At 39.1% G+C, this 13,797-nt stretch overlaps 1 protein-coding gene across 1 annotated transcript in view; it reads left to right on the plus strand.

Moving 5' to 3' along the window:
• nol9 (nucleolar protein 9) overlaps positions 1 to 13,797 on the plus strand; it is a 69,725-nt gene that overhangs the window by 5,219 nt on the left and 50,709 nt on the right. Inside the window, exon 3 of the mRNA XM_084312519.1 lies at positions 5,133 to 5,343. Within this exon, the coding sequence (XP_084168645.1) occupies positions 5,133 to 5,343 (211 nt within the window). The remainder of the gene's footprint in view (positions 1 to 5,132; positions 5,344 to 13,797) is intronic.

Here is a 13,797-nt window from a genome sequence, read left to right on the forward strand (position 1 = left end):
CCAGTGACGTCAGACTACACCCCCCTATAGTCTACCCATAACTCTGTATGATAGCACATATATATATATATACAGTATATATATATATATGTCAATATACCTGGGTGGACGCCGTATAAACGGTATATGGTATAAACGGTATGAATTTGCGCTACGGTATGGATTTTGACTATACCTTCATACCTTGTGACTGGTAGACTAGCGCAGCTAGTCACTTGACGATTCACTCAATGTTTGCAGTGGTCGTTGCATAGTGTTTAATTGTACTGAGTTTTTCTCCACTTGCTCACGGACCTTGCCATATAGTTGGGCATTTCAATTTGGCTAAGGAGGCTGAGAGGAGACTTGCTTTAGCGCAGCAATGTTCTAACATGACTCCGCAACACCAGTTTCATTAGTGAGGAAGGGGGGGAGGGGGGGTTATATTGACGAGGCTTGACAACAGAGGTTCAATGATAACTTCACATTTATTGGCTATTCGTTTCTTTATATCGCTTTATCCATCGGGCTGCTCTCGTTTCCAACTCTGTGTGTTGACAATGACATCCTGGTGTGACATCATCAACTACGGCAACTTAGGACGCTCAAACCTCAAACTCAAACCTATTACATCACGCTCTCTCGCTCTCTCTCTACGTTGTCAAACATGTACTGTGCTGAAGGGTCTGCATTTAGGTAGAAATAGACCTAAGATTTCAGCTAATTAGATGTTTAGTAAAGGTCAGGGATTAGTGGATTACAGCTAACTATAGTATTTCCCATTATCGTTAGCAGTTAGCATAAGCTGGCTAGCTCGGAGCTAATATCTAACGTAGCCCGATGCTCATGCGTTGCTAGCTGCTCTGTACTGGACATATCAGACGATATATAACACAGACCGGAGGACATTTAGTTAGGGTCTGTGCCGAAGGGATTCTGTAAAAGGCACACAACCAGTCATTTGCTAGCACAGTAGCCACTAGCACTAGCCTGTTGAACAGAGGCGACCAGCGTGTCTTTAGTCTGGCTATCTGCGTGCTCACTACGGAGCGGAAGGAGACACTCGGATACCCCACAGCGGTGCATCTGGTCTGCAGGAGCAGACTGGTAGCGCCTATCGGACCGGGCAGCGTCTTCCCGCCTTCATCACCACGCAGCGGTCGACTACTCCTCGCTACAGAACCCATCCGGGTTCTTTCTCACCACCAGGATTACTAACTCTCCACCTCTCTCGTCCTGCCGAGGGAATTGTTCCTCTGCTGCACTGGTAGCCAGAACACTTTAATAGAACCATTTGGGCGCCCATCTAAATTTAGCAATAGTATTTAATTAGGAATTGTATAAAGTAATAATAATATTTGTATGTATGTTTTTCCCCCCCTTTGTTTATATAAAATGGCATTATGATTCAAACAGTTTCCTCGCTCTTTCTAGTCTAGGTGACTCCCTTAAGTTATTTACTCAGTTGTGTAATTTGGTACAATTAGTTTAGCAGTTAGTTAAGGCATCCGACCAACCCCCTAAGGTGAAATTTATATACAGTCCTTTAAGTTCCAGCACATGTACACAAAAGTTAAGTTATGTTGGAGTTTTATTGTGTTTGAGGGAAAGAAACCTCCTGCAGTAGTTTTCACTTTGTGCCGCTTGATTTTATTGTATTTCATGAAAAAAGTGTTTTTTAGAGATGGAAGTAACTTGAGAAAAGGTTTTGTATTTTTCTATTGCAGTTTTGCACAATAAATGTTCTTAAAATACCTCTGTACAATGTGAAATGTGTCCTAGTAATACAAGATTACAGTAATAGCTAGGGATGTCCCGATCACATGCTCCCGATCCGATCCCGATCATGTGATTTTGCCTAGGGGTGCACCGATATGAAAATTGGCCACCGATACCGATACCGATTGTTCAACTAACACAATCGGCCGATACCGATACCGATAATTGTGGCAAAAAATAAGTATTTTTAATTTTTTTTAATTTTTTTTTTAATTTTTTTTTAAATTTTTTTTAAATTTTTTTAATGAAACTACTGTATATTTGTATGTGTGTTTGTATTTGTAGGCCTCTTTACTTACTTAAAAAAGGAAACATCAAGAAATATGTTTATGGTATCACTGATCCCTCTCCCAGTATCGTCTGGCGGCCTGCAGAGGGATACTATTTTCTCAACCAGAGCTTTCAACCAATGCAATGGAACCATTCTGGCGGCCTGCAGCGGGATACTATTCTCTCAACCAGAGCTTTCAACCAATGCAATGGAACCATTTTGATTGACAGTCGATTCGGCCAATTACGCCACACCGCTAGCACCCACCTCCTGCTTACCACCAAGCGAATATTCATTTTTCTACTTCGGGGCATGCCGCCATTGATCTGCTTGTGAGAATGCGAGTCAAACTCAGAACCACAACAAGCTAATAAGTTAGCTGCCCGGCAGTGCCCGCCGACCAGCGCGCTCCACAGGATGGCCAAACGAGACACAATGATTTTACTGCAACAAATGTTATAATAAAACAAAGCCTTTCTATACATTTGTCTGGTTGAAAACTTTATTAACAGATTGCAGAATGTGTAGTTGGGTACGGAATGAGCAACGGAATGTAACCGAGCTATGCACGGCTTGCTTGCTATCTTCGTGTAAATACTATGCTGATGTAATTGAACGTGTAACTAACTATAATAACGTTAATGCCACAAAACGAATGTTTGTGTCATTTTAACAGCAGATACTTTCTTAAATGCCATCCTCCCGACAGAGCGGTGTTGATGGGGAGCTCTGATGGATTCGCTTGGTTGTGTTATTACATTAGCATTGAACAGCTAACCGAAAGCTAGGGTTAACTAATGTTAAAGGTTTAGCCATAACGTTACGTTGGCTAAAGTTGGGGCTATTCTTAATCCAGTAATAATGGCTGCAGACCTGCAAGCAAAGTACAGCAAGTTGGCAAAGGAGTATTCCAACGTAAATCACATTTTCACCAGTAACGTTAGTCGTCTGCCTCCCGGCTATGAACGGACTCGGAGTAATGCCTTGCTGCTATGGGTAATAATAATATGCTGATGTTATTGTCCGTGTAACACTAACTATATAACGTTAATGCCACAAAACGAATGCCTTGTTAATCATAAATAGTAACTTTGATGCAGTAGCTTGTGTGTGTGTGGGGCGGACGGCGGGCGTTGTGCAGGTAGGTCGCGAGTGAATTTTTTTTTTTGTCTTGACGCTACACAAATGGATGGTTAGTTATCGGCGACTGCTATCGGCACATTTGAGCTTATCGGCCGATAGGCCGATAGCAGTCAACAAGGCACTTATCGGCCGATACCGATACCCGACCGATATATCGGTGCACCCCTAATTTTGCCGATACCGATCTTTTCCGATCCGATCTTTAAAAAAATTTAAAATTTAAATTTTTTTTTTTTTTTTTTTTTTTCATCCCAATTTTGCCTCACCAATTCTTCCTTCAATTCTCCCCTCCCCTGTCTCGAACGTTGCTAGATTATGCCTCCCACTGGTCGTCTGCAGTGAGGACCAAGGCTTGCATCACGTGTCCCCTCCGGTACACGAGGAGGCAGCTGTCGCATCTTTTCACCTGTACAGCGCAATCTCTCAGTGGCAAGGAGTAACGCGTGGGAGGCTCACGCTGCCCCCGATACTTCCTGATTCTGTTGTACAGGCGCACCAACCGACCTGTAGGAGTCGCTGTTCACAACGTCCAATCCCCACCCACTGGCTTTCCCACCCCCTAATACTGCCAATTGTGTTAGTATGAACGACCAGCCAAGCCAGTAGCAACGCCGAGTGGCGAGCGCCTTGCCATTAGTAACCGATTTGACGCATTTGTCAGAAACTGGCGAAGCGAGACTGTTGCCTCAATAGTCCCTCGAGCGCCGGTGGCTCACATTACATTCACCCTGAATGTTGACGTTATCCAGGTGAAAACTTAACTTCATTCAAGCAAGGCATTGCAACCGGAGTAATCTAAAAACTGAATGATGATATGCAATTTAAAACCAAAACTAAGGCCTCAGTATGAGTTTAAGACGTGAACATGGTCATGTTTGTTGAATAAAACATAAAAAAAAAAAAATCCAGATAAAAAAAAAAAAAACACAAGACATCCCTAGTAATAGCTGTCAGTGTTTTAGGGCTGACCTTCTAATTATCTTTCGGGATTCGAAGCTTCGGGGCCGAGATTCGATTTTAATTCGAAGCTTCGAGATAAAAAAATTTATAATTATTAAATCTTTTTGAAATCTTTTTAATTTATTTTTATTTTTTATGTTGTAATAATGTAAAAAGAATATATAGATAATTATCAATATCGAACGATATGAACATTTTTATCGTGACGTGATATATCGTGATAAAATCTTTGGTCATATCGCCCAGCCCTGCTCTGTAGTACTAATCTATATATTTTATACCCAGTTTAAACGCCTGTAAATTGTTTATTACTATTGCACTCTGGTTGGATGGCAAACTTATTTTCATTGTACCGTACCTTTGCTGTATGATGACTATAAACGTGAATCTAATCTAATTACTAGGGATGTTCGATATTGGCTTTTTTACCTATACCGATATTGTCCAACTCTTAATTTCCGATACCGATATCAACCGATACCGATATATGCAGGGTCCCCCCCCCCCCCCCCCCCCCCCAAAAAAACGGAATAATGTCAGGTAATTAACATTACATATCTCTTGTCGTGGAATTAACACAACATTATGCATACTTTTGACAATAAATAAAATGATAATTTGTTCTTACTTGCTTGCCTGGGTAAATAAAGGTGAAATAAATGTAAAAAAATAAAATGTATACCGATAATTTCCGTTATCACATTTTAATGCCAATATCGGCCGATAATATCGGACATCCCTACGAATTACTAATCTAAAGATTTTTATTATAATTTTTTTTTTTTAGCATTTATCACTTTTTTCTACTGGGCAGTCCAGTAGAGAGAGAGAGAGGAGGAACGGGAGACAGAGCAGGGGAAGACATTCGGCAAATAACAACGGGTTCGGGAATCGAACCCGGGTCGGCCGTCCCGCGACTCAGCGCGTTATGTGGTTCGCCACTGCGGCGCCCCACTAATTACTAATCTAAGTGTTTCTTTCGCCCCCTCTTTCTGCACAGACGCTGTGTTTCCGCGGGAAGTGTCTTCTGAGTTGCCTGTACGGCCGCGTGGAGGTGATGGGCTTCACCATCGAGGAGGGTCAGCAGTCGTACCCGCTCTTCTCGCCCGCCTCTCACTGCCCGCTCTCCGTCACGGCGCTGGGCAGCTCCGACTCCACCAGAGGGGACGAGATGGCGGCCTCGTCCATCCTCCGCAAGTACCTTCTGCCGGGTGAGATTCCAGATCCGACCGGGAAGCTTTTTGGCATCATCATGTGTCAACAATCACGTCAGAGCAGGGCTGGGCGATATGGCAAAAAATCATATCGCGATAACGATATGATAATGTTATCATATTTCTCGATATCGATAATTATCGAAATTGTTATAATAAGTAAACGTTTTTTTTTTTTTTTTTTTTTTTTTTTAATAAACAACAGATTTTTTATTTTGCAGCAATTCTTTGTCGTTGCCGCCATCTTTAGTGTTACATCCCCTCACACTCCAGCGAAAGTAAACCGGCTTCTCTGCTGGCTGTGGCTCCAGGGGAGTTGAACAGTTCTGGCTCTGCTAGTTTATTTTCTATCTTTTGGCGCTTTTTTGGTGGACAAACCACCGCACATGTGCACCGTGACTCGTGACTGGAGTCTAGTTCTGCTGGCACACATAGCCTACTGTGTACAGACGGTTTCAATCTGTATTTTAAATTAGAAAGCAAACAAAATAAATGGACAAGAGAAAGATAAATCTCAATTTGGTCAGTATTGTCATTTGGACAAGCAAAGCCATTACTTTAAGTTGCAGGCAAGAAAGACAAGTCTGTCCACTGTCTCTGGTTTTAAAACTGCCCTGTTGCAGGTCACAAAAAAAAAAAACGATATAATTTTTTTTTCGATATTCGATATCGATTATTTAAATATATCACGATATTTATCGTTATCGTTATATCGCCCAGCCCTACGTTGAGTTTCAATTTCAATTAGGATTTTGGCTTCTTCCCACGTTCATGAAAACAAGATAAAATGATTATTGTGCAGCAGGCCGTGTTGCTCCTGTTTGTTTTGTAAATGCAACGTCACTATATAACACTACGTCACTATGTAACTACGTCACTATATAACACTACGCCACTATGTAACTACGTCACTATATATAACACTACGTCACTATGTAACACTACGTCACTATATAACACTACGCCACTATGTAACACTACGCCACTATGTAACTACGTCACTATATAACACTACGCCACTATGTAACTACGTCACTATGTAACACTACGCCACTATGTAACACTACGTCACTATATAACACTACGTCACTATATAACACTACGTCACTATGTAACTACGTCACTATATATAACACTACGTCACTATGTAACACTACGTCACTATATAACACTACGCCACTATGTAACACTACGCCACTATGTAACTACGTCACTATATAACACTACGCCACTATGTAACTACGTCACTATGTAACACTACGCCACTATGTAACACTACGTCACTATATAACACTACGCCACTATGTAACACTACGTCACTATGTAACACTACGCCACTATATAACACTACGCCACTATGTAACACTACGCCACTATGTAACTACGCCACTATGTAACTACGTCACTATGTAACACTACGCCACTATGTAACTACGTCACTATATAACACTACGCCACTATGTAACTACGTCACTATATAACACTACGTCACTATATAACACTACGCCACTATGTAACACTACGTCACTATATAACACTACGCCACTATGTAACTACGTCACTATATAACACTACACCACTATGTAACTACGTCACTATATAACACTACGCCACTATGTAACTACGTCACTATATAACACTACGTCACTATATAACACTACGCCACTATATAACACTACGTCACTATATAACACTACGTCACTATATAACACTACGCCACTATATAACACTACGCCACTATGTAACTACGTCACTATATAACACTACGCCACTATGTAACTACGTCACTATATAACACTACGCCACTATGTAACACTACGCCACTATGTAACTACGCCACTATATAACACTACGCCACTATGTAACTACGTCACTATGTAACACTACGCCACTATGTAACACTACGCCACTATGTAACTACGCCACTATGTAACTACGTCACTATGTAACACTACGTCACTATATAACACTACGCCACTATGTAACACTACGTCACTATATAACACTACGCCACTATGTAACTACGTCACTATATAACACTACACCACTATGTAACTACGTCACTATATAACACTACGCCACTATGTAACTACGTCACTATATAACACTACGTCACTATATAACACTACGTCACTATATAACACTACGCCACTATGTAACTACGTCACTATATAACACTACACCACTATGTAACTACGTCACTATATAACACTACGCCACTATGTAACTACGTCACTATATAACACTACGTCACTATGTAACACTACGTCACTATATAACACTACGCCACTATGTAACTACGTCACTATATAACACTACGCCACTATGTAACTACGTCACTATATAACACTACGCCACTATGTAACACTACGCCACTATATAACACTACGTCACTATATAACACTACGTCACTATATAACACTACGCCACTATATAACACTACGCCACTATGTAACTACGTCACTATATAACACTACGTCACTATATAACACTACGTCACTATATAACACTACGTCACTATATAACACTACGTCACTATATAACACTACGCCACTATGTAACTACGTCACTATATAACACTACGTCACTATATAACACTACGTCACTATGTAACACTACGTCACTATATAACACTACGCCACTATGTAACTACGTCACTATATAACACTACGTCACTATATAACACTACGCCACTATGTAACTACGTCACTATATAACACTACGTCACTATATAACACTACGTCACTATATAACACTACGCCACTATGTAACTACGTCACTATATAACACTACGTCACTATATAACACTACGTCACTATATAACACTACGTCACTATATAACACTACGTCACTATGTAACTACGTCACTATATAACACTACGTCACTATATAACACTACGTCACTATGTAACACTACGTCACTATATAACACTACGTCACTATATAACACTACGTCACTATGTAACACTACGTCACTATATAACACTACGCCACTATGTAACACTACGTCACTATGTAACACTACGTCACTATGTAACACTACGTCACTATATAACACTACGCCACTATGTAACACTACGTCACTATGTAACACTACGTCACTATGTAACACTACGTCACTATATAACACTACGTCACTATGTAACACTACGTCACTATGTAACACTACGCCACTATGTAACACTACGTCACTATGTAACACTACACCACTATGTAACTACGTCACTATATAACACTACGTCACTATGTAACACTACGCCACTATGTAACTACGTCACTATATAACACTACGTCACTATATAACACTACGTCACTATATAACACTACACCACTATGTAACACTACGTCACTATGTAACACTACGCCACTATGTAACTACGTCACTATATAACACTACGCCACTATGTAACTACGTCACTATATAACACTACGTCACTATATAACACTACGTCACTATATAACACTACGCCACTATGTAACTACGTCACTATATAACACTACGTCACTATATAACACTACGTCACTATATAACACTACGTCACTATGTAACTACGTCACTATATAACACTACGTCACTATATAACACTACGTCACTATATAACACTACGTCACTATATAACACTACGTCACTATGTAACACTACGTCACTATATATAACACTACGTCACTATATAACACTACGTCACTATATAACACTACGCCACTATGTAACACTACGTCACTATATAACACTACGCCACTATGTAACACTACGTCACTATGTAACTACGTCACTATATAACACTACGTCACTATATAACACTACGCCACTATATAACACTACGTCACTATATAACACTACGCCACTATGTAACACTACGCCACTATGTAACTACGTCACTATGTAACACTACGTCACTATATAACACTACGTCACTATATAACACTACGTCACTATATAACACTACGTCACTATGTAACTACGCCACTATGTAACACTACGTCACTATATAACACTACGTCACTATATAACACTACGTCACTATGTAACTACGTCACTATGTAACTACGTCACTATGTAACTACGTCACTATGTAACTACGTCACTATGTAACTACGTCACTATGTAACACTACGTCACTATATAACACTACGTCACTATGTAACACTACGTCACTATATAACACTACGTCACTATGTAACACTACGTCACTATGTAACACTACGTCACTATGTAACTACGTCACTATGTAACTACGTCACTATATAACACTACGTCACTATATAACACTACGTCACTATATAACACTACGTCACTATATAACACTACGTCACTATATAACACTACGCCACTATGTAACACTACGTCACTATATAACACTACGTCACTATATAACTACGTCACTATGTAACTACGTCACTATATAACACTACGTCACTATATAACACTACGTCACTATGTAACTACGTCACTATGTAACTACGTCACTATATAACACTACGTCACTATATAACACTACGTCACTATATAACACTACGTCACTATATAACACTACGTCACTATATAACACTACGTCACTATATAACACTACGTCACTATGTAACTACGTCACTATGTAACTACGTCACTATGTAACACTACGTCACTATATAACACTACGTCACTATATAACACTACGTCACTATATAACACTACGTCACTATATAACACTACGTCACTATATAACACTACGCCACTATGTAACTACGTCACTATATAACACTACGTCACTATATAACACTACGTCACTATATAACACTACGTCACTATATAACACTACGTCACTATGTAACTACGTCACTATGTAACTACGTCACTATATAACACTACGTCACTATATAACACTACGTCACTATATAACACTACGTCACTATATAACACTACGTCACTATATAACACTACGCCACTATGTAACTACGCCACTATGTAACACTACGTCACTATATAACACTACGTCACTATATAACACTACGTCACTATGTAACTACGTCACTATATAACACTACGTCACTATATAACACTACGTCACTATATAACACTACGTCACTATATAACACTACGTCACTATATAACACTACGTCACTATGTAACTACGTCACTATATAACACTACGTCACTATATAACACTACGTCACTATATAACACTACGCCACTATATAACACTACGTCACTATATAACACTACGTCACTATGTAACACTACGTCACTATATAACACTACGTCACTATATAACACTACGTCACTATATAACACTACGTCACTATATAACACTACGTCACTATATAACACTACGCCACTATATAACACTACGTCACTATATAACACTACGTCACTATGTAACACTACGTCACTATGTAACTACGTCACTATATAACACTACGTCACTATATAACACTACGTCACTATATAACACTACGTCACTATATAACACTACGTCACTATATAACACTACGCCACTATGTAACTACGCCACTATGTAACACTACGTCACTATGTAACTACGTCACTATATAACACTACGCCACTATATAACACTACGCCACTATGTAACTACGTCACTATGTAACACTACGTCACTATATAACACTACGCCACTATGTAACTACGCCACTATGTAACACTACGTCACTATGTAACTACGTCACTATGTAACACTACGCCACTATGTAACACTACGTCACTATATAACACTACGCCACTATGTAACACTACGTCACTATATAACACTACGTCACTATGTAACACTACGTCACTATATAACACTACGCCACTATGTAACTACGTCACTATGTAACACTACGTCACTATGTAACACTACGTCACTATATAACACTACGTCACTATATAACACTACGCCACTATGTAACTACGTCACTATGTAACACTACGTCACTATGTAACACTACGTCACTATATAACACTACGTCACTATATAACACTACGCCACTATGTAACTACGTCACTATGTAACACTACGTCACTATATAACACTACGCCACTATGTAACTACGTCACTATATAACACTACGCCACTATGTAACTACGTCACTATGTAACACTACGTCACTATATAACACTACGCCACTATGTAACTACGTCACTATATAACACTACGCCACTATGTAACTACGTCACTATATAACACTACGTCACTATATAACACTACGCCACTATGTAACTACGTCACTATGTAACACTACGTCACTATATAACACTACGCCACTATGTAACTACGTCACTATATAACACTACGCCACTATGTAACTACGTCACTATGTAACACTACGTCACTATATAACTACGTCACTATATAACACTACGCCACTATGTAACTACGTCACTATATAACACTACGTCACTATGTAACTACGTCACTATATAACACTACGCCACTATGTAACTACGCCACTATGTAACACTACGTCACTATATAACACTACGTCACTATATAACACTACGTCACTATATAACACTACGTCACTATGTAACACTACGTCACTATATAACACTACGTCACTATATAACACTACGTCACTATGTAACTACGTCACTATATAACACTACACCACTATATAACTACGTCACTATATAACACTACGCCACTATGTAACTACGTCACTATGTAACTACGTCACTATATAACTACGTCACTATATAACTACGTCACTATATAACTACGTCACTATATAACACTACGTCACTATATAACACTACGTCACTATATAACTACGTCACTATGTAACTACGTCACTATATAACACTACGTCACTATGTAACTACGTCACTATATAACACTACGTCACTATATAACACTACGCCACTATGTAACTACGTCACTATGTAACTACGTCACTATATAACACTACGTCACTATGTAACACTACGTCACTATATAACACTACGCCACTATATAACACTACGCCACTATGTAACTACGTCACTATATAACACTACGCCACTATGTAACTACGTCACTATATAACACTACGCCACTATATAACACTACGCCACTATATAACACTACGCCACTATATAACACTACGTCACTATATAACACTACGTCACTATATAACACTACGCCACTATATAACACTACGCCACTATATAACACTACGCCACTATATAACACTACGCCACTATATAACACTACGCCACTATATAACACTACGCCACTATATAACACTACGCCACTATATAACACTACGCCACTATATAACACTACGTCACTATGTAACACTACGTCACTATATAACACTACGCCACTATATAACACTACGCCACTATGTAACTACGTCACTATATAACACTACGCCACTATGTAACTACGTCACTATATAACACTACGCCACTATGTAACTACGTCACTATGTAACACTACGCCACTATATAACACTACGCCACTATATAACACTACGTCACTATGTAACACTACGTCACTATATAACACTACGCCACTATATAACACTACGCCACTATGTAACTACGTCACTATATAACACTACGCCACTATGTAACTACGTCACTATATAACACTACGCCACTATGTAACTACGTCACTATGTAACACTACGCCACTATGTAACTACGTCACTATATAACACTACGTCACTATATAACACTACGCCACTATGTAACTACGTCACTATATAACACTACGTCACTATATAACACTACGCCACTATGTAACTACGTCACTATATAACACTACGTCACTATGTAACACTACGTCACTATATAACACTACGCCACTATGTAACTACGTCACTATATAACACTACGTCACTATATAACACTACGCCACTATGTAACTACGTCACTATATAACACTACGTCACTATGTAACACTACGTCACTATATAACACTACGCCACTATGTAACACTACGTCACTATGTAACTACGTCACTATATAACACTACGCCACTATGTAACTACGCCACTATATAACACTACACCACTATGTAACTACGTCACTATATAACACTACGCCACTATGTAACTACGTCACTATATAACACTACGTCACTATGTAACACTACGTCACTATGTAACACTACGCCACTATGTAACACTACGTCACTATATAACACTACGTCACTATGTAACACTACGTCACTATGTAACACTACGCCACTATATAACACTACGTCACTATATAACACTACGTCACTATATAACACTACGTCACTATATAACACTACGTCACTATATAACACTACGTCACTATGTAACACTACGTCACTATGTAACACTACGTCACTATATAACACTACGTCACTATATAACACTACGTCACTATATAACACTACGCCACTATGTAACTACGTCACTATATAACACTACGTCACTATATAACACTACGTCACTATGTAACACTACGTCACTATATAACACTACGTCACTATATAACACTACGTCACTATGTAACACTAC

This window comes from Notolepis coatsorum (assembly GCF_963971535.1).
Source record: "Notolepis coatsorum genome assembly, chromosome: 4".
NCBI lineage: Eukaryota > Metazoa > Chordata > Actinopteri > Aulopiformes > Paralepididae > Notolepis > Notolepis coatsorum.